Source organism: Hypomesus nipponensis, chromosome 7 (genome assembly GCF_054491055.1).
Source record: "Hypomesus nipponensis isolate SF chromosome 7, ASM5449105v1, whole genome shotgun sequence".
Lineage (NCBI taxonomy): Eukaryota > Metazoa > Chordata > Actinopteri > Osmeriformes > Osmeridae > Hypomesus > Hypomesus nipponensis.
In genome coordinates this window covers 1,644,422-1,667,462 of record NC_140367.1, presented here as the reverse complement: position 1 = coordinate 1,667,462, position 23,041 = coordinate 1,644,422, and the positions used below count along the sequence as shown (strand labels likewise).

The 23,041-nt window shown below is 47.8% G+C and overlaps 1 protein-coding gene across 2 annotated transcripts in view; it reads left to right on the top strand.

The window, feature by feature from the left end:
- Nucleotides 1–22,481, top strand: part of pcloa (piccolo presynaptic cytomatrix protein a) — a 49,410-nt gene extending 26,929 nt beyond the window's left edge. Inside the window, exons 9-28 of one of the 2 annotated variants that reach the window (XM_084701726.1) lie at nt 351–2,448; nt 3,711–3,779; nt 4,434–4,516; nt 4,732–4,807; nt 5,796–5,921; nt 9,375–9,483; nt 9,671–9,735; nt 9,889–10,124; nt 10,457–10,507; nt 10,703–10,833; nt 11,929–11,955; nt 12,941–13,034; nt 13,121–13,192; nt 13,351–13,609; nt 14,234–14,479; nt 17,246–17,387; nt 17,585–17,646; nt 18,313–18,447; nt 18,552–18,697; nt 18,930–22,481. In XM_084701726.1, the coding sequence (XP_084557852.1) occupies nt 351–2,448; nt 3,711–3,779; nt 4,434–4,516; nt 4,732–4,807; nt 5,796–5,921; nt 9,375–9,483; nt 9,671–9,735; nt 9,889–10,124; nt 10,457–10,507; nt 10,703–10,833; nt 11,929–11,955; nt 12,941–13,034; nt 13,121–13,192; nt 13,351–13,609; nt 14,234–14,479; nt 17,246–17,387; nt 17,585–17,646; nt 18,313–18,447; nt 18,552–18,697; nt 18,930–19,073 (4,371 nt within the window). In that variant the 3' untranslated portion in view covers nt 19,074–22,481. The remainder of the gene's footprint in view (nt 1–350; nt 2,449–3,710; nt 3,780–4,433; nt 4,517–4,731; nt 4,808–5,795; nt 5,922–9,374; nt 9,484–9,670; nt 9,736–9,888; nt 10,125–10,456; nt 10,508–10,702; nt 10,834–11,928; nt 11,956–12,940; nt 13,035–13,120; nt 13,193–13,350; nt 13,610–14,233; nt 14,480–17,245; nt 17,388–17,584; nt 17,647–18,312; nt 18,448–18,551; nt 18,698–18,929) is intronic. The other variant, XM_084701727.1, reaches the window with a different exon arrangement.
- The last annotated feature ends 560 nt before the right edge of the window (nt 22,482–23,041 follow it).

The window sequence follows — 23,041 nt, the reverse complement described above, 5'->3', positions numbered from 1 at the left end:
TGCTAGAATTCCAGGAAGCTGTGTGTGTGTATCACTTACTGTATCATGGGCACTGTGCACTATCTGTCTGTAGTTACAATAATCTGTCTTTGTGTGTCCCTCCAACATCTTAATCACCTGCATCATGGGCTCTGTGCACTAGTAAAATAAATTTGAGGCCAGTCTGGCCATTTTCAGCTAAGCATAATCCTTGGTTTGTACAAATCACTCATGTGTTTTCTACTTCATTTTGTATATTTCCAGTCAAAGGGCCAGCTGAGGTTAATTGCAGAGTACTTTTATAAAGGAAAAGTACCATTTTATACAACTCTCTCATTTGTCTAACTTGTATAATTTGTTATTTTCCACAGGGAAAAGGGTCATCAGGCAGCACGCCGACAGGAACTCAGAAGAAGGTGAAGAGAACCCTTCCAAACCCACCTTCCGAAGACGAGTCGACGTCTGCCAGTCAGACCGCCTACAGCACCGGCTCAGCACGCCGGCGGATGTGCCGCAACTCCAACATGGCGCGAGCCAAGATCCTCCAGGACATCGATCGAGAGCTCGACCTGGTGGAGCGTGAGTCTTCCAAGCTTCGCCACAAGCAGGCAGAGCTGGACGAAGAAGAGAAGGAGATCGACGCCAAGCTGAGGTACCTGGAAATGGGAATCAACCGGAGGAAGGACGTCCTGCTGAAGGAAAGGGAGAAGAGGGAGAGGGCCTATCTGCAGAGCGTGGCTGAAGACCGCGACTACATGTCGGACAGCGAGGTTAGCAACATCCGGGAGACGCGGGGAAGCCGAGGGGTCAGCGGGGTCGAGGAGGTTGGAAGTCACGGGCTGGAGCGTCCCAGGACGGCACCACAGTCTGAATTGGAAGAATTTGTCCCACCGCAGACGACACACGACTACAGCAAGTACTCCCAGTACCAGTACTCCCAGAGCCAGACGATGTATCAGCAGCAGTCCCTCTACCAGGCCCCCCAGTCCTACCAATCCCAGTCCCTCTACTCGTCCGTCCCCTCCCTCTCCAGCTCCCAGCAGCAGAGCTACCACCAGATGCTCCTGCTCCAGCAGAAGGCCGCACGACAAGCTGCCCTTCTCTCCGAGCTCGACGCCACCAAGATGGCCTCCGCGTACGACGTCATCAGCCGCCAGCCCGACCCCACGTCCTCGTCCTACCTGGGAGTGAGGTATGACAAGTATGGCAACCACTTGGACCTGCGGGCTCTGGAAGGGGGCAGCATGGCGGGCAGCCCAATGTCCAACGTCTCTGATTCCTTTTACACCGACATGGACCATCACACACCTAGGAGCTACGTCCTCCTGGAGGATGCCGCCGAGCTGGCCAAGAGCTCCACCAGCCTGGCTTCCTCGTCATACAGCCTGGCCGAGAAGGAGCTAGCCAAGGCAGAGAGGCTTCTGCGGAGAAGCGCGGCCGATCTGGGCTCGACGGACTACCTGGGCTCCACTTCCAGGCTGCACACGTACGGGAAGACGCCGGACGAAGAAGACGCCATGGAGGAGCCGTACGAGCTGAAGCTGCTGAAGCAGCAGCTGAAGCAGGAGTTCAGGAGGAGCGGGGGGGGGACGGAGAGCCTGGAACAGCTGACCGGGCTCCCTCAACACTACTATACCCCCAGTTCTGGAGTGTCCAGCTACTCCCAAAGACACTACCCAAAGACGGAAAAGTACAGCATCAGCCGGCTGACCCTGGAGAAGCAAGCTGCCAAGCAGCTGCCCGCTTCGATGCTCTACCAGAAACACAAAACCCCCCAGATGGAGCCCAAGATATCCACTAAGTACTCCGCCGTTCAGGACAGTCGAGGCCTGGAGACGGACTACAGCAGCTACCTGGGTTCCAGCGGCAGTTCCCCCAGGTCCAGTCGCCTGATGCAAGACGAGATCACATTCGGCCTGCGCAAGAACATCGCCGAACAGCAGAAGTATCTCGGGTCCACCTTGGGAACCAACCTGGCGGGCTCTCTCAACCTGGGCCAGAGCATGAACCTGGACTCTGCCTATCCTAGCGGCAGCCGCTCACGACCGTCCTCCCGTCCGACCTCCGTGTACGGCCTGGACCTGTCAATCAAGAGAGACCCTTCCAGCTCTTCCCTCAGACTCAAGGGGGACGGGGAGGTGTCGCTGGAGGGTTCCAGCTACCAAGCACCCTCCGGTCGCACCAAGCCGACCAGTCTGCCCATAGTGCAAGGAAGTCGGGGCCGCATTCCCATCGTGGCCCAGAACTCAGAGGAGGAGAGCCCTCTGAGTCCTGTGGGGCAACCCATGGGCATGGCCCGGGCATCAGCAGGACCTCTGCCACCCATCTCAGCTGACTCGAGGGATCAGTTTGGCTCCTGCCTCTCCCTGCAGGAGACCCAGCAACAGCAGCACCTGAGAGAGGAGCCGACAAGGGGGAGGGGCTACGTGATGATGGACGACCTTCAGGGCACCATGTCGGACAGCGAAGGTAAAAAAACCGCCTTGTCACGCTGTTGGGCTCTTCCTGTTTCCTGCTTCCTGTTTCCTGTGTGGGACTGCTTGCATGCGTCAGACACTGGCTTTCTTCACTTTCGACTTTGTGTTTTCGTTTGTTGTCTTTCATCTCAGTTTTGTTTGTTTGTTCTTTACTCTCAATGCACGTTGTCTTTCTTTTTGGCATTTACTTTTTGTGTTTGTTATTTAGTTTAATTTAAATATTGTTGCCCTGCATGCATGTCTGTGTATCGCTGTCCTAGCATGACATTCAGATAGTTTCAGTATTTTTGTATATGAATGCACATATTACTGTGGTTATTGTGTATAACATCTAGTAGTGTCTGTTCACAATCGGCTTTCCATTTCTGACATACCGTCATCTCAAATGAACAGTATTTCATAACTGGCATACTTGAAATGAAGGTTTTATTCTTCACGTCTTAAAGGATTTCCATATTTTTTTTCAAATCCTTCTTAATAAGCGCACAAGCTCCTTTGTGTGTTGAGCCACAACAAGTGGGTAATCCCTCCTGAAAGCTCAGGTCTAAACCATGCAAGGAAAATGCTTCTTGCTGTATCATGAATGATATATTTTTAAAAGTGCCTCCCTGACAAGCTAAATTTTATGAAAATGATACTGTATCATTGTCTATGTAATACTTACTTAGCAATATTTTACCTGGACAAACTCAGACAAATCTATATATTTATATATCATACAATGTTTATCTCAGTCGACAATTCACCTACGAATAAATTATTAACTTGAACTACTGTCATGTTGATTACGGCAGATCTAGTTCTGAAACTGTACTTTTTAGTCTTACATATAACAGTGGAAAGATCTTTCTGGCATTAACATTGTTAAATGTTTGACAGTGCATGTTATGTAAATGCATGTTGTGCTGTGTAATAAATACAAAACAATAATTTGCATGCCCGTCTTTGAATATGCATGGTTGTCTTTGAAATGATGAGGTTTCGTTTTTTTGTTGGTTAAAGTACAGGAAGTAAACAAATGAACAATGATTACAAGTTGACTTAGTGTGTTTACAGTCTGTTTTTAGCATTCTTCTCCACCAACTAACCAGTTGAATGATTTTCAATGCTTCTACATTTTAAAAACAGCAAAACCATCAGCTCATATGTAACCTCCTTGCCCACATTTCCAACTGTCATTCAACTAAAATCAAACTCATGCAATGTCCTGGTTGGCATCATGACGCAGTGTAAATCAGGTTTCCTTGGTTACAGCCCTCAGTGACTCCATGATGGCTTTGAACAGAGAGGATCCACGAGACTCACATGAGAATATAGCTAACGGTAGAGTATTAGTTCAATTCTCCACGCCTGCCACTTGCCCATCAACACATTTAAAAACAAAATGCTATTTGCATAATGACACATTGGGGTGGCTATATGCTGAGAGTGACACGTGCAACTGCTGCTTCCAAACTAATATGAGTTGTTAAAAAAAAATGTTTACTGACAAAAACTACAGATTGAACAATTTCATAAATATGCATTAATGTAGTTGTATGTATTTTCATGTACAATAGTCGATCCATTAACGTCAATTGCCCATTTGAAATGACTTTTGTCCCTGTCCCTGAAGCTTAAAAATGAGTTTATTTAGCATTTAGCAGCCTGTCATTCATATTCTCTTTGGGTTGAGAGAAATTAAATGTTAGCAGTGTCCAAACATATCTACTCACAAACATATCTACCTTGGGGGCCTCATTGCCCTTTAAATTTTTGTATTATTCATTCCGCATTCCAGACTCTGTCCTATATGTGTCAACGTGTTATCTTTTGAAAGTAGACTTCACGCAGGTTGCAAGATGTTAAATACTAAACAAAATGGAAGTCAGTCTCACGCTCATGCATCCACCAATCAGAGTGTCTCCTCGTGGATAGGTAAGATGGGGTGAAATGACTTGATTTATCCGTTCCCTCCTCACCTGTGTGTTTGTGAAGCCTACCACCTGCGCCGGGAGGAGACTGACTGGTTCGATCAGACGAGAGACGGGCGACCTGAGAATGGCCATGAGAGGAGACAGGTGAAACTACACGCACCCTTCAGACACGGAAACAAGGAAAACACTTGATCCACAGATCGTACATACATCACTGTGGTTACCAGTGTGCCAGGGGTGTAGGATGGTTCTCAAATGGGGGTGGGACATTGTTTTTAACTGAAGATGCGGCTGTTAAAAAATCATTTTGAAACTTGCGCACCTGTTGAGGTCTTTAACCTGTCTGTTCCGTCTCTCAGGGAAAGGATCTGTACTACCCCTTTCCTCACACCAGGGTTAAACTGCAGAGAAATCCCAAGGATCGCAGTGTATCAGGTAATTAGAACGGGATCGTACTTTCCCAGGTAACCCATGTAATATCTAACTGTAGGGCCTGTTTTACAGAGTCAAAACAGCAGAATCTTACCTAAAGAAAAACAGACTCTTTACAGTCATGTATTTAAATAATTCTGTTCACTAGATGAACCAGTTCCTAGTTTCTTGTCCCGCATACGCCCACTTCAATTCACCATTGTGCGCGCATCACTTCCGCAAATTGCATAAGTCAGGTAAACAGTTTCCGCTAGCTGGCAATTACATTTGTTCTCGCACACAAAAAAAGAACGAAGTTTGGGTTATCTTTCCAAAATGACGATGCACGATGTACATAGGAGTCTATGTAACTTATTTTTTATGTTAGAATATATTGTTAAGTAAAAGTCATCATATAAAGTGCCCATTGACAGTGAGGCTATAAATACAATAAGCTGGACATCGTATCAGATAAATCTACAGTTACTGAAAAAAAAAAAGCACAACACTAAACCTAACAATAAACCCATTGCATTTAGAAAATCCTAAACAGGGCAGATAATCCTGGGTTAGGGTTATAAAACCTTAATCGTCACGTTGAGTCAGAACCCCCACTGCTCCCTCACATCTCACCACCTCTGTCGTGTTGGCGCCTTTCCACTCTCATCAGTCATCCACGCTCAAAATGGCGTAACCTTCACAGGGAAAATTACTTGATGCAATTAACGAGCGTCTCACAAAGGAGGAGCCAGCTTATGAGTCTCTTTGAGAATGAATCGTTTGTCTTTGTGATTTGTCACACTCCCGATCGCGTCAACGCGTCTGACAGAGAAGTGTTGCTGTGGCCCCTGAAGAACAGTAAACAGCTCCGTCAGAGAACAGAGTGTTTGACCATGTGTGTTTTGGTACAAAACACTCGTGAGAGTGTGTGTGAGTGTGTGTGTGTGTGTGTGTGTCAGTATGTTTCGACATTTTATCACTGGTGTGAGTACTGGATTCTCTTCTCATTCAGGAAATGGCTTAGGCATCCGTGTGGTGGGAGGGAAAGAGGTTGCTGGCAGCAACGGAGACATCGGAGCCTACGTTGCCAAGGTCCTTCCTGGTGGAGCAGCAGAACAATCTGGGAAGATTCTAGAAGGTACGTTAGTTCCGTCACAGAGAGACACAGTCTACATAGTATGTCCTATGAAATGTTGCATGGACTGAATATAATTATAAGTGAAAGAAATTAAGGTATAATTGATGTGAAAACATCAAACAAAAAAATGATAGAACATATGATAGACACGGTATAAGATAATGTCCCCTAATTCAAGACACATCATACCCTCAGAACACAATCTACCGTACCAGTGAAGCATATCATTCTTCGCCCCAGCGTAGCATATATATCAGTTGTCTGTAAGCACTGTGTATCAGTCTACAGATTTACTGGCAGTGATCTCACCCCAGGCCAGCTTTCCCTGACAGTCGCCCTGAGATAGATGGCTATGTCGCGTATTAAATGAAAGGTATTTCATGAGCCGTATTGATTCAAGCAGAGGGAGGCTTGGAACAGCGAATCTCTCTCTCTGTCTGTGTCAGGTGACCTAGGGCCATTCAGGGCCACGGTGGATTCAGGTTGACGAAGGGCCCAGGGTGCTGTGTAAGGCTGTCACAGTGTGATGTAGAGGTGGGCAGGACAGACGGACCAGGGAGAGAGAGCAGACTACTGTGGGGGGGGGGGGGGGCAAGGAGAGAGAGCAGACTACTGTGGGGGGGGCAAGGAGAGAGAGCAGACTACTGTGTGGGGGGGGCAAGGAGAGAGAGCAGACTACTGTGGGGGGGGCAAGGAGAGAGAGCAGACTACTGTGGGGGGGGGGCAAGGAGAGAGAGCAGACTACTGTGGGGGGGGGGGGGGCAAGGAGAGAGAGCAGACTACTGTGGGGGGGGGGGGGGCAAGAAGAGAGAGCAGACTACTGTGGGGGGGGGGGCAAGGAGAGAGAGCAGACTACTGTGGGGGGGGGGGGGGGGCAAGGAGAGAGAGCAGACTACTGTGGGGGGGGGGGGGCAAGGAGAGAGAGCAGACTACTGTGGGGGGGGGGGGGGCAAGGAGAGAGAGCAGACTACTGTGGGGGGGGCAAGGAGAGAGAGCAGACTACTGTGGGGGGGGCAAGGAGAGAGAGCAGACTACTGTGGGGGGGGGGGCAAGGAGAGAGAGCAGACTACTGTGGGGGGGGGGGGGGGGCAAGGAGAGAGAGCAGACTACTGTGGGGGGGGGGGGGGTGTCCGTGTGCAGGACTGCAATCCGTCCATCAATGGTGTGTATGTGAGTGTCTTTGTGTATATGCATGCATGTGTGTGTGTCTGTGTGTATATGCGTGCGTGCGTGTGTGTGTGTGTCTGGTCCCTTTATCCTCTCTGTCTTTCCTGTCCCTTCATCCTTCATCTCCTCCGTCTCTGTCTCCTTGATCCCGTCACTTTCAATAATCACTTGTCTACATTCCTCCACCCTAACCCCCCCCTCCACCCCCCCTCCCTCCACCCCCCCTCCCTCCCTCCACCCCCCTCCATCCCTCCACCCACCCACCCACCCCCCTCCCTCCACCCCCCCTCCCTCCCTCCCTCCACCCCCCTCCCTCCCTCCACCCACCCCCCTCCCTCCCTCCACCCCCCTCCCTCCCTCCACCCACCCCCCTCCCTCCCTCCCTTCACCCCCCTCCCTCCCCCTTTTTCTGACTGAATGCTTATAAAACCGCTACATGATCTTCCTGCACACAGACTGAAAGTGAGCTTTCACCAGGTGCAGTCTAACCCGTGTGTGTATGTTAAGCTCTTCCTCGTCCAACCTCTGCTCCTCCAGATCTGTCGTTCTGTCGTTCTGTAGACAACTGCCCAAGCCTCAGGACCTCAGACACAACATGAGACTCTGATTCAAACATCTCAACTGATGTCCCAAATCCTCTCTTTACACTTGTGTTCACACAGACCCAAGCATAGAGAGGCTAGCCGAGGCTGGCCGCGTCACCTGAGGTGTGTGCGGTCTAGACAAACCTGTGGTTCCGTCGGATGAACCGCTCGATGTCACAACACTTATTACCGTGTCAGAGCAGACTGCGTGCGTCGATGGCTCTCTGGAGCGTCGTGTCTCACTGAGAGAGAAAGAGAGGATATTCAGATAGAGACGGTTTTCAGGGATAATGTTCTTCCAACCATATTATTTGTCTGTCCTTTGTCCATGAGTTTGTGTGCGTATATGTAAATAGTATTTCTTTGCTTGCATACGTGAATGTGTGTGTGAACGAGAGAAAGGATATCTGAATCATACTGCTGATGAATCCCTGTGTAAAACTAGCCTGCGTGTCACACACACACACACACACACAGCTCAAGATCTCCGGCGCAGGCAGAAGAGCCTCCAGAAGAGACGAGTTCACCTCTGTAAGTTTTGAAGAGAGAGAGGGAGGGGGAGAGGGAGGGGGAGGGGAGAGGGGGGAGGGGGAGAGAGAGGGGGAGAGAGAGGGAGAGAGAGAGGGGGGGAGGGGGAGAGAGAGGGGGGAGGGGGAGAGAGAGGGGGGGAGAGGGGTAGAGAGAGGGGGAGAGGGAGAGGGGGGAGGGGGAGAGAGAGGGGGGAAGGGGAGAGAGAGAGGGGGGAGGGGGAGAGAGAGAGGGGGGAGGGAGAGAGAGAGGGGGGGAGGGGGAGAGAGAGGGGGAGAGAGAGGGGGGGAGGGAGAGAGAGAGGGGGGAGGGGGAGAGAGAGGGGGGGGGAGAGAGAGGGGGGGAGGGAGAGAGAGAGGGGGGGGGAGGGGGAGAGAGAGAGGGGGGAGGGGGAGAGAGAGAGGGGGGAGGGAGAGAGAGAGGGAGGGGGAGAGAGAGCGAGAGGGGGAGGGGGAGAGAGAGGGGGGGAGGGGGAGAGAGAGGGGGAGAGAGAGCAAGAGGGGGGGAGGGGGAGAGAGGAGGGGGAGGGGGAGAGAGAGCGAGGGGGGGAGGGGGAGAGAGAGAGGGGGGAGGGAGAGAGAGAGGGGGAGAGAGAGAAAGGAGGAGAGAGAGGGGGGGAGAGGGGAGGGAGAGAGAAAGAGGGAGAGAGAGAGAGAGAGAGAGAGAGAGAGAGAGAGGGGGGGGGATGGGGGGAGGGAGAGAGGGGGAGTGCAGGAGAGGGGGAGGGAGAGAGAAGGGGGGAGAGAGAAAGAGTGGGAGAGAGAGTGGGAGAGAGAGGGGGGATAGAGAGAGTGGGGGGGGGGGAGATAGGTGGTGCTGTGGTGGTTTGCAGTGCCCTGTGTTATTTCAGCTGTTATTTCTAACCAGTGGGGTCACATTCAACTCCCTTCCTGGCTTCCTTCTTGACTCTCCCTCCTTGACTTCCTGTTACGAGAATTTGACCTCTGTCTGTGCTGCTTTGACACCATCAGTCCACCACAAAAGGACACAGTGTAAAATCAAATCTCTCTTCTTCTGTGAATGAGTTTTCCCTAACATTCGAACATCCAGTTCAATCGAGTGTGTGGGTCAGCTGGTGTGGTAGTGAACACTGTGTTGACCCCGAGTGTGTAGGTCAGCTGGTGTGGTAGTGAACACTGTGTTGACCCCGAGTGTGTGACTGTGTTCTGTCCAGGAATGCAGGTGTTGGAGTGGAACGGGTTTCTACTCACAGGGAAGACCTACGAGGAGGTGCAGGGGCTTGTGGGACAGCTCTGTGGGGAGGCGGAGCTTTGTGTCAGGTTGTGAGTATCTCTCCCTCTGTCTCTTTTATTTTCCTCCATCCTGTCATCCTTCCACACTTCTATCGCTGTTTTATTATCTTCTCTATTCCTCCTTCCACTCTTCTATCTACCTCTCTCTCTCTCTATCGCTCTATCTCTCTCTCTCTCTGTCTATCTCTCTATCTCTAAATCTCTACATCTCTCTCAGGGATCTGAACATGCTGGCTGACTCAGATGCCTCCCAGCATCTGGATTTCCAGGACCAGACTAAGGGTACCTGGCTCTCTAGAACTCTCTCTCCTCTGCCTGGTTCTCTAGAACTCATTTTTAAATTCTTATTTCTTATTTTACATTTTTATATCTTTGCATGTATGCACAGTATGTTTGTGTGGACTGTTGCTTGTGGTGTTTGTGCGCCCCCTGCAGGCGACCGGCCCCCCAGGTCTCCAGGGGTGGACCCCAAACAGCTGGCCGCTGAGCTGCAGAAGGTGTCCCAGCAGCAGGCTCCGCCCCCGACCACCACCACCTCCTCCTTGCTCTCGGCAGGGGCCGACAGGGGATCCCACGGCCTGTCAGGAACCACCTCCACCACCTCCACCGCCGTCGCCAGCCCCGCCCAGCCTGGCTCACCCTCCGTCAGCAAGAAACGTCACAGCAGCAAGGTGAGGAGAGGTGATGAGAGGAGAGGTGATGAGAGGAGAGGTGAGGTGAGGAGAGGAGAAGAGAGGTGAGGAGAGGTGAGGAGAGGAGAGGTGAGGTGAGGAGAGGAGAAGAGAGGTGAGGAGAGGTGAGGAGAGATGAGGAGAGGTGAAAGGAGAGGTGAGTTGAGGTGAGGAGAGGTGAGGAGAGGTGAGTTGAGGAGCAGAGTGGGGCTCTACTAGCTGAAGGATTGAGATGTCATTTTCCTCCCAGGCTCCCACTCACAGATATGTTAGGACTAAATTGCGCACACACCTGCTGTACCTACATGTGTTTTGTTTCTCCAAACCTGCAGACAGTGGAGGCGGTGAAGACCCAGACCCACCCAGTCAGTGGGGAGATCCAGGTTAGCTTGCTTTCTGGAAGTCCACTTCAGACACACACGAGTCAATAACGAACACTGTATATCAGTGCTTTTGATCACGTCACTCTGCACCTGGGCAAAACAAGCCCTTCTGGATTCACACTTAACACACACACACGTCAAAGTTTCCATCGATAAAAAGTGAGCTAACAAGCAGCTGGTGTGTGTGGACTGCAGCTCCAGATTAACTACGACAAGCAGATGGGGAACCTGATCGTCCACGTGCTCCAGGCCAGGAACCTGGCGCCTCGCGACAACAATGCATACTCAGACCCCTTCGTTAAAGTCTACCTGCTGCCTGGGAGGGGGTGAGTTGCTGTGAACACACACACACACTTCACACACACTTCACACACACACACACACACACACTTCACACACACACACACACACACTTCACACACACACACACACACACACTTCACACACACACACACACACACACACACACACAGCCCAGAGAGACACTCGCACACATGCCAGACACATATTAGTGTCTAGCATTTCCAGCAGGTTGACATCTCATGCATACTTTGGTGAGCGTAACAGATACTGGTGATGGTGGCAATAAGAAAAGGTCTTCTTGTGGGCAAGCACATCCACGCTGATAAAACTCACAGAAAAGACATCAACATCCAAATCAAGGCTCAAGTTCTTGAACGGCAGCCATTTTGTAAAAGCTTTAAACCTTGTTCCATTCATTTTAAAATCGATTTACAATTGATTTTAACTTGCCATGGCATCTTTCAGTGTTCTAAACTTCACCCTCGCTTGCTATCAGCCCCATGACGCTACAGAGGACATTGCTGGGGGTTCAATGACCTTTTCCTCAATTCTTAAAAGCCCCCTGTTATATGACATTCTTATTTTCAGACTTTTTAACACCCTATCAGCGTCAATCGAAACGTGTAATATTTAGATACTGTATGTATGATAGACGTCATGTAAATGATATGATCTCTTCCACGCAGTTTAGCTGATTTACCTCCTACGCAGAAGGACGGGGAAATTGATACGTCTCATATTTGCTTGTAATATGATCCTCACACACTCAAGCAGCCTGCGCTCGCTCCCTGAATATGATTACACTGTGTTCTAATTGGCTCTCCCACCTTTCCATCCTTATTGACAGGGTCCTCAGTGACTGTGTTCAGAGGACACACACATACACACGTTCACACACTCACTGTCTCTGACAAACACACACACACACTGCAGCCCCCAAAACACACACACACACACAACCCTCTCTTGTTACTACTACTTATTGTAAGTAGTACAATTGTATGATCACAACCCCCCCCCCCCACACACACACACACACACCCTCCCCCCTCCCTCTTCTGACAACTCTTTCTTTGTGTATGTTGTGTTTATATTTAATGCATGCTGGATCTTCTCAGTCAGGTCATGGTTGTCCAGAACGCCAGGTATGTGATTGCCCACTCTGATCTTAAATATGGTCGTTGTTTGGTTGACTTTTGGTTGAAGGAAAGGAGTTGGTTGTGGTTGGACCACTGTTTGTTTTTCCCCTGACTTGCATTGGAGCTCATGGCTCAGAGACAGGAGGGACCCCCCTCTAACACCCCTCACCCCTGTGGTGTGCTTCTCTACCTCTAACCTCCCCCACACCCTTATTCTGAACACTGCATCCTCTACACACTATGCATCTGCCCCTAGACATGCTAACTTTGTGCTATAGATATTCTCCCGATATCCCCTCTTCTCTCCCAACTAATTATACTAAATTCCTACCGGATGACCTAGTTTGTGTTCCTCCCCATTTTCATTATTACTTTTATACCCAGGCTTATCCAAGCCCTGGATGTAGGCCTACATCCTTAGCTTTACATCGTGGTCTTATTTTATTTCTGTGCAATCTTCTTTTTCCTACATCGTGTCCTACAACCTCCAGTACCCCCTGACAGCATGCCTTACATCCTGACCACCCGTCAGGTGTACTGTTGGTACCCCACAAGGCGGATCACTTCTTACATCGTGACCTATACTGTGATACCTCTATCCTGATGACATAACCTTTGACCTATTGTGATCTAACAATGTGCCCTGCATCTTCACAGTACATTGTGCCATACACCCCTAGATCCCACTGTACCATACACCCCTAGATCCCACTGTACCATACACCCCTAGATCCCACTGTACCATACACCCCTAGATCCCACTGTACCATACACCCCTAGATCCCACTGTACCATACACCCCTAGATCCCACTGCACCATACACCATGGCATTGCCTGCCCCAAGATGTTGTGTTGTTTCCATTCTCCCCTGGACTCTCCTTACTCCTGTCAGTCCTGTTACTGACCTGTGGGTGTGGGTGCATGGTGTGTGTGTGTGGGGGTGCATGGTGTGTGTGGGTGTGCGTGTGGATACGTTGTATGTGATTTCAGCGCTGAGAATAAGAGAAGGTCAAAACATGCAGGCAAGAGTCTGAATCCAGAGTGGAACCAGACCGTCATCTACAAGAACATCCACCTGGAACAGGTACGAGACGGCCCACACATTCACGAAGGGTCACTTGAAGGGTTAGGTTGTGGTTGGAGTTGAACCCTGTGTTTGTTGTGTCCCAGCTGAGGAAGAAGACGTTGGAGGTGAGCGTCTGGGACTACGACAAGAGCTCCTCCAACGACTTCCTGGGAGAGGTGATACTTTCTTGTGAACGTTGTAAAAACATCCCTCCCAAAAAAAATCTAAAAAAAACTTTTTTTCCACGGTACTCCATTTAAAGCGACACATCGAACCACCCACAGTATTTCTGTGCGTGTCGCTGACGCGTGTTGGTGTGTGTTGGTGTGTCCAGGTTCTCATCGACCTGTCGAACACAGCCCAGCTGGACAACGTCCCTCGCTGGCTCCACCTGAAGGAGCAGACCGAGGGTGAGCACCACCGACGCTCCCATAGCAGCCAGGGACGCCAGCACTCCCCCAAGCAGCCCTCCCACAGCAGCCAGCACGCCTCCCCCAAGACCGGCGGCTCCGCCCAGGACTCCTCCCAGGACTCCCCCAAGTCCTCCGTCATCAAGAGCAGAAGCCACGGGATATTCCCCGACCCAGCCAAGGGTAGGACACACACACACCCCCCCCCCGCCCTCCTCTCTCCCACCTCCTCACCGGCCATCCTACACATCTCCCCCGACGCCTCCTGCTTTCTGGTTTTTGGTGTCTCTCTATTTCCTCCTTTTTTGTCTCTCTTTCCTGGTCTCTCTGTTTCTCTTTTTTTCTTCTGCTTCTGTGTCTCTCTTTGCAGTTTTATCTCTTTCTCCCACTATCTACTGGCTTGTCTTTCTTTCTATCTATACCTTTCCCTCCCTTTTCTCTCTTTCTCCCCCTCTGTTTCTCCCATTCTGACTCACCCATTGTAGCTTTGGCTTCATGCTTCTTGCTTTCTCATGTTATGGTCCTCAGTTGTGTGCATAAACCAACCCAACTCCAAGAACGACCCTTAACTTCAACCACCCACACAAGGGAAGCTGGCCGTGGAAGGCTTTGAAAACATCCTTAACTTAGGCTACATCTCAAATGTGTCCTCCTAAACATAAATGCCACTGAATGCCAGATCCTCCAAAATGTAGCATGCAGAGTTAACTAACTAGCCAGTAAACACAAGGGATCACTACTAAGTCATCGACAGTAGCTTAGAGTATGAGCTATTTTTTGGTAATTTGGTGAATTTGGTTGTTTTAGACACGCAGGTGCCCACTATTGAGAAATCACACAGTAGCCCCAGCACATCGAAGCCTTCCCAGTCAGAGAGCCACAGCCAACATCAGCACACTCGCTCTCACGGCGCTCCGCGGTCCGCCGGCGGCAAATCCGCCTCGCGGCCGCACCACCCCAAGGACGGCGGAAGTGCCGGCGGCGGTGTTGCCGTGGCAGCGGGCGAAGCTTCCGCCCCTCAGCAGCAGCATACGCCGCAGCGTCTCCAACCAAGTAAACAACGCAAATAAAAACAACTCCGCAGCATGGCCGCATTGCGCTCATCTGTTCCACCTTCTGTTCTGTTAGACCTTTTTTTCTTTCTTTTTTCTTCGTTTTCCCCCACGCTACTCTCCCGGTCCTTGTCCTCACAGTAAGTCTGTGTTCAGCTCTCGGCGCTTCTCTTCCTGTATGTTCCCACGGTCTGTGGAGCCAGCACATCACACGAACCTGAGCACTTTCACTTTACGTTCACTCATTTTGAACGGAAGAGGCATAAAAGGCTGTTAAAAGCGTTATCGTCGGTATCTGACAGGCAGAACTTTGAACTTTATTAGCGAAGTTAACCAAAAGTAATTTATTTTAAATAGTAATCACTACAACAAATAAGAAAATAAATGTAGAACATTTTTGTACATGTGTCTAACTGTAGATAATCTTAACACAGACTGACTTGTACCAAACTAGCTTGGTTGTATTTGAAAGGTTGAGTCAGAATGACCTGTCAATCAGAGTCAGATCTTCACACTGGACAAGCACATAGTGACCAGTGTGAGAACACGCTGGAGTCTATCATTAGATTGGCAGCAGTGATGAGTTTAAGTTAAATAAGAATACTGGTTGTCATTATACATTTTCAGTTGGACATTTTGCACAATCTGATCCAAATCACATGAAAGAAGCCTACCTAACCCTTCCCTTACTTTACCATAAAGCCTTTTAACGGTTTTCAGAGTTCACTTTGACTATTATTTAATCCCGATTTTTTTTACTCTCAGCTTTCTGTGAAAAGCTACTCCACTGAGATTGTTGTGCATGCAGTCCACTGCCCTCTACCCAAGGTTTTATTTATTTATTTCCCCAACTTTATTTTTCTACCCACAATGCACCTCAGTAGACGCTGCACACCCCACCCCTTAGTGACATGTGGGCGGGGCTAACTGCACCAGTCACTGTGGCTGCATGCCGTTGACAGTAACGCTGCTTGCCATTGGTGAGGATAATTCGCTTTCTGAGTCTCCATCTCGCCCCCTCCCCCTCCCTCCGCCCTCATCCTGACCTATGAACCGCCCGCCACCCCTGGCCATGATCTTTTGCTCCCTCGGCGTGACCCCACGTTGACCCCGCCCATGCGCCTGCGAATCTCCGCCCACCCCACCCAAGCCCAACGAAACTCCGCCCACCTCTCCCTGAGGCATCACAGGCACAGCGTAGTGGGCGTGGTCACCATTCGGAGACCCCAGTCCGATTCGCTCCCCGCCCTGCCGCCGGCAGCTCCGTCAGCCAATTGGAGCAGAGCAGACGGCCGTCAGCTGACCCTCAGAAAGGCTTTGTCTGAAGAGAGACCGTGGAGGGATGGAGGTGAGAGACCAGCGGCCCCCCTCAGTCATGTGACTGGAGCGGGGGGGGGGAAGGAGGAGGAGGAGGAGAGAGGAGGCTACTAACGCACACCTGCAGAGAACCAGAGAGGGAGAACTAAAGAATGAAAAAGAAAAGAGAGAAGAGATAGAATTTTAAAATAGATGAATAGAAGGATAAAAGATAAAGATCATACACGCACAGCCACAGCCAGCCAGAGATTCATGCGGAGAGACACATCTCTTAATGGCCGACGACACAGCTTGCTAATATCAGGAAAATGAGAACTGGGGGTGTGACATCATTTCCTGTCTATTGAAGCCTGACTGTGTTTTATCTGCTTAAAGACTTCATCGACTGGCATTAGCAAGCTTTTCTCCTGTAGTCACAATGTGTCGTTCAGGCCTGAGAGAGATGAGCGTCGGCATGAATTCTGGGTAATATCACATTCACGCATCCCACGTCATTCACAGCCAATCATGTTCTGTATCACTGCCACACGAACGGTACTTGGCCCACCAGACCACAGTCTACAGTGTGATCCTGATGAGGATGGCGATGAATGACCTTGTTTCTTTCAGCGTAAACAGTTGATAAAAATGAGAAACATGTTGAGGGGGGAAAAAAAGCATAAAATCCTTGAACAGAAATGGAACTGATACTTGTGAGCGATAAGATTAGATGACACACATGAATCCCCAGGCGAGGATGTTTGGGACAGGTCTATATATAGGTCTAACAGTATATGAAGTCCTGTACTCATATCTCTTACAGGAATAGGCTGGTCAGAAACACACTCAAAAGTTTACGGTCCAACATTAAGCGTACTAACAGTGTTTGTCAGGGTCTATGTGCCTCTTCTTTAGTCTTCTGTGTACATATCTATGTTGCTTGATGTGTGCGTCTAGACACTCTATCTCTATGTTCTGGATGACCATGCTTCTTCTGTGTGTCGTTAAAGAATGAGGTACTGTCTGTTTCTGAAGCAACGCTGTGTTCAGTTGATGCTGTTGAAGCTGTTGTTTTCATTTAGGTTTAATATGTACACTCCCTTGTTTATGGCATCCAAGGCACATATTGTAGTATCATAATATATCTACATGTAACACATACGGTGTCAACACTCCTCAGAACATGCAGGTTACACTACACTGTCAGGGCTATCTCTCTGCCTCTCTCTCTCTCTGCCTCTCTCTCTCTCTGCCTCTCTCTCTGCCTCTCTCTCTGCCTCTCTCTCTGCCTCTCTCTCTGCCTCTCTCTCTATCTCTCTCTGCCTCTCTCTCTGCCTCTCTCTCTATCTCTCTATATCTTTCTCTATACATATATATATATATATATATCTATATATTATCTCTCTCTCTATATATAGATATATATATCTCTCCATCTCCCTTTTTTGATCTATGTCAAATCTCCAATCAGCCCGGGCCAGCCACAGGTCTGGGGATGCCCCGGTAACAGCCGCCTCATTGGACAGCGGTCTGAGTGGCAGCGCCTACAGCCTATTAGACGAAGACGGGGAGACCAACGCAGTGGACAGTGCCATTTTCCAGATCCCACGACTGTGAGTCATTTAGAGTTTGACAGAACACCAAGAGACTGAAGCAAGTGCATGTCTGCGGGGGGCTGTGTGTCTCTGTGTGTGTGCGTGTGTGTGTGTCTCTGTGTGTGTCTGTGTGTGCCTAGCGTCTATCAGGGTGAATATCCAGAGTTTGTCGGTTGTAATCAGTTAAACAGGTACCATCTTGTTGTTCTGTTCAGTGGAAAGATTCCAAACGGCACAGATGGGATGAAGTCACCACTGGGACACGGCGACTCAGAGGGTAAGCTACGCTGTCTCTACGGCGTTTCTGTGTGTGTGTGTTAAAACGTGTATTTACATCATGCATGTTCAGACGTCACTGTTCTGTGGTGCGTATCCACGTCACTGCGCTCGTACCTCATCCACCGGAGCCATGTCCTCTCTAGAGGAATATGAGAGAAGGCTGTGATTGGTGCTGGATGTCTACTGTAAGTCGTAGCAGGTAATGGAGTCCAGGGATGATTCTTTAGCCAGATTTTGTAACCCTTTCCCTCCTTGAATATTATCGTGTTTAGTGTGTAAAGTAAGCTCCATTTCTATATTTATGACATAAATACTTTGAATGTGGAGTGAAGATTATACATATTTTTGGTATCAAACATTATCCTGATGTGGACCCCCAATCTCTCTACAACAGCTGACTGGGGCATTGTGGCCAAGATAACGTAGTTGCGTCTGTGTATGGCTGTCAGTAACCTACCCATACATTAAAACACTCCTATAGAACTTTTACAGCATGCTTGCAATGAAATCCAAGGCTTATATGAAATGCAAGGCTTTCAAATCAAATCACATCTTATTCGTTCAGCTCTTTTTACAAGCAATGTCACAGAGTGCTTCACACGTGCCTCCAGAACTGCAGCATGAAGCATCCTAACGCTGGGCTGGGATGTGTGTCTGTGTTCAGGTAAGACCCAGGTGATGGGGGAGATCAAGATCGCTCTGAAGAAGGAGGTGAAGACCGAGGGGGAGCAGCTGGTGTTGGAGATCCTGCAGTGCAGAAACATCACCTACAAATTCAAGTCTCCAGACCACCTGCCTGGTTAGCGACACACACACACACACGGAAAGCCACACTTCTGCGCACGTGCCTGTTGGTGAGAATGATGCGCACTGCATCTTTTGAAAGGCTGTGTGTGTTTTCAGACCTGTATGTGAAGCTGTATGTGGTGAACATCGCTACGCAGAAGAGGATCATCAAGAAGAAGACCAGAGTGTGTCGCCATGACCGCGAGCCCTCCTTCAACGAGACCTTCAGGTTCTGCATGAACCCCACCGGGCACTCTCTACAGGTATGCCTGGTATGGTTGTCTCTCTGCCTGTTGGTCTGCCTGCCTGCCTGTCTGTCTAATTAGACCTACCTACTGAAGCTACAAGGTGTACAAGTACTTCAGTCCTGATCTTTCGTAGTTATGATTGCACCTACCTTCATGTTGTTGATTTCTTGCTTACGATACTCATGTGGTTCAGCCCATGTGTGCAACAGAACCAGGTCTCAAATATGTGCCTCTCCTCTCCGTCTAGCTGTTCCTGGTGTCCAACGGGGGTAAGTTTGTGAAGAAGACCCTGATTGGAGAGGGCTACGTGTGGCTGGACAAGGTTGACCTGCGCAAGAGAGTGGTGAGCTGGCACAAACTGCTGGCCAGCTCAGCCCAGATCCACTCCTAAGAGGGCACACCCCCCCTCCACCTCCCCTCCACCCCCCCAACATCTCTGACTCCCTAAAACTGGTGTGGGACAAGACAGAAGGGCTCCGGGGTACCCCGTCTTCTCTGATCACGGCTCCGTTTGTTCCAGACCTGCTCACAGGCTGCACCCCCGAGGGGGACACAAAGACTTGTGGGGTGCAGCGGGGAGGTCTGTTGTTCTGACAGTGTGGGTCAGGGTGTCAGGGTGACAGGGTTGAGCTGGGAATGGAGAGAGATTATCTTAGTAGAGTACTAAAGTGTTTTTTGTGACTACAGGAAGTTGAGAGGACATGGTTATGTGTTTACAGGAAATGAGCTAGTGTTTACAGGTAGTAGCGTGCGGTCCGGAGCGATGGGTGGTGGAAACAAAGCGAGAACTGAACTAACCAGGTCTTACAAACATACTCACGTTTACACGCACAGTCGTGTAAACACCTACACATGCGCACGCACACACAGGCACATGTTCACTCACGTTCACATGAACACGCTAAAGCCACAGAGAAAGTGAATAAATAGATACAGGGAATGGACACTTGTAGATTCTCATTTATTTATATTTTAATTGTAATTTTTGTTCACAAATTAAATTATAATTATGGGGCTCTGTACCTCTTTACATGTATGTATTGATATCAGAATTTAATTTTTTTTCTTGGAGAATTACATATCTAATATTATCTATTGAGATGCACATCTTATTTTTGTAGTTTGATTTCATCAGAGATGAACGAATGATCATATTTCTTCTCCTCGGTCAAGTCATGTATTTCAGTCCAGAAGTTCTATCCAGAGTGCACAGTCTATTTTCTAACACACTGAATTCATTCCGATTTTAAAGTTGCTCTGAGCTGGCATGATTTTGTTTTGCATTTGTAGTCTATATATCAGCCTGTCCTCTTCTTCAGTGCTCCTTTCTTAGATGTAAATGTAGATCTATCTAACATAGTATATAACAGATAAGATGTTCTATATCTCTAGTTGGAGTGATGTGATCAGATGGTAGAGTGTGCATTGTGCACAGCCGTATATCTATACAGCCGTATATCTATCCTGTGAGGTATTTCTGTAGTACCACACTCTGCACAAGCGGAAACATGTTCATCCACTATCTGACGTTCACTTCGTACGTAGTGGAATACAATGTCATCGTTGGAGATTATACTGTACATACAGTATATATAAACACATATATATATATATATATAATAAATATCTACCTATCACTGACAATCCAATGTGTATGATTGAGGTTTAAATGTTTGACTGGTGTCGCCCCTTAGGATGTGGAGCACTAAGCACTTCATATTTAATCGCTTTGATCATTCTTGTTTTTCTTCTTATGATTCGTTGTTAATTGATTTCATATTGGCGGTCCTATCCACAATATGTACTGGACGAGATAAACAGCATCGATATTGCAGACTTTTACATTTTACTTTGCACTTTTCTAATTATTTCTAATATAGAGATAACTACTGTAGAAGCTACTGTTTGAAGATACTTTGAATCACAAGCGACAGTTATTCTTGTACCAGGGACTGCTAAAAAGACAACTAAAGGGGTTTTCTGTACCAAACATTCCAACATTCCCAGCAACATAAATTCTGATACTTCAGCGTAAAGTGCTTCCCCAAGTTCAAATACATTTCATCAGGGTACCCCAATCCTTTGTGAGATGGTTGGTATTCATCAATGTGTGTACTGATAATGAACTGTCATGACTTAAGATACATCAGTGACATTTTTATATTTAGCAACCTGCTTTCGTGTCATACAGTCTGTTCTTGTGTCATTTCCTGTCTGTGTCATTTCCTGTGAGGTGTCATTTCCTGTGAGGTGTCATTTCCTGTGCGGTGTCATTTCCTGTGCGGCCGGCGGCGGGCGCCGTGTGGATACGGTATGGACATGCGAGACAGAATCTTTGTTTGAGTTTCACAGCTTGTTTGTTCGGGGTCAAAGGTCACGGGGGCTGGTCAGACTGTGACTGTTTGACCTGTGCCAAACTTTGACCAAAATCCACAGATCATGTCCCCGAGTGATTTCTATGCAACATAGAACTATGTGTTGGGAATGGATCTTGACTATACTCACAATGGCTGTTTAAGAAACAAAGCAAGAGGGGAAAATATAACATTTTGTTCACGGTTCATATTATGTACATTAGTTTTATTTTTATTTATTTTTTACAATTGTATTTTCACGTCTCAGTGCTAGTTTTATGGCATTAATGTGTTTCTTTTATAATGAGTCATTTCATATGGCTGTGTGCAGATGTATTTATCCAATACATGCTTTTGTTTCATACAGTATGTTGTAAATGTACATAACTAATTGAAACATATTTTGATTTATAAATGATATACAGTTATTGTTTACAGAGTTTAGTTACCTTGACGGTCAGAGGAAGGTTCTAGTAGAGTGGTACACACATGCAGTAAACAAAGATCAGCTCATATCAATATATCATATCAAGTACAATTATGGACAAACTCTCTTCATTATCTCATTTTAAAAGCACTCACACTTTCCAAAGCTTTTATTTTTCCAGTAAATACACAAGTTACTAAACGACACAACAACCTGTTGATGTGATGTCACGATATTATCAAATCTTTGCACCCCTTTGCTTCTATGAGCGTGTGAGATCCAACTTCATACTAAATCCTTGCATGGCAACTTCCTTAGTGCACCTCCCTTTTCTAGTATAGTCTGCCCACCATCTCCACAAGGATGGACTCTCTCTCTGTTTCTCTGTCTCACACACACACACACACACACACACTCACACAACCCCCCACAAGGCGGTGCCGTTTCTTAGTTTGTTACCTTGTATATAAATATCTTCTTTTTTCTATGAGACGGATCCAGATAAACTTTCTCTGATCTGTGATGCATGAGAGGAGAGCGACGCATCTCCTGACCGCAGAGTCGGAGCGCAGGAGATGAGGAGACGCGCTATAGGAGCCCCATCTATCCTGACCCTTACACTGAACACAACAGAGAGTAGAAACACACTAAAGTTTTAATCTTACCAACTCAAGTAGTGTCAGGAGAATTTAAATGTGCTCACGTTGGATGTTGCATGTTATGTTGGTGGTCTGTCCATACTATTTTTGTGTCCAGATTCTATTTACAAAGGGAGGCGCAGAGGAAAACAAATGCTTAAGGGGGAAAAATATGAAGAAAAATTATTTAAAGATGTATGCTAACTGTACAAAGATTATGCTTGTAAAATCGTTCTGGTTTTTCCACTTCTATGTAAACCGAAAATCTACTGTCATGATTTTGTGATTGTACACAGGAGGTATTGATAAATTATGCAAATTGTGCTGTAAAAAACCGGCTGTTGCCCTGAGTCTAAATATTAAATATATGTACAAATGAAGCATACGGGTTTGGTTTTTGCAAAACTGTTGGCAATTATGTCCTTTGATATACAAACAGACTAACTCATTGAAATGTTCAGGACTTTTTTCATTTTGTATAATTAGTGTGCCTGACGAGGCTACTTCCAGAAGGTAGAGAGACAGAAAAGTAGCCCGTCCAATCATTGATCTGAACGTCCATTACAGTCCTGTGACAGATTTTAGATTTATAAAATGTTACTGTCAACCCTTTAGACTAGCTATCAGGTTGGGGAGGTAATTTAAGCAAATGTTAACAAAAAGTGCTCAACATGACCTACATTTACATTTATTCATTTAGCAGAAGCTTTTATCCAAAGCGACTTCCAAGAGAGAGTTTTACAACAGTGCATAGGTCAATGATCATAAGCAACAAGATAGCCCCAAAACATTGTGGGTAGCCAAAACACGAAGCATACTTTTTGGGAAGCAAATTAGTGCCAATTGGAAGAAACATAAGAGCATGTAGTTAAACAAGTTACAATTGAACAACATAAACCTCAAGAAGTGCAAAAGTGTACCTGTAGGAAAGCAAGCTACA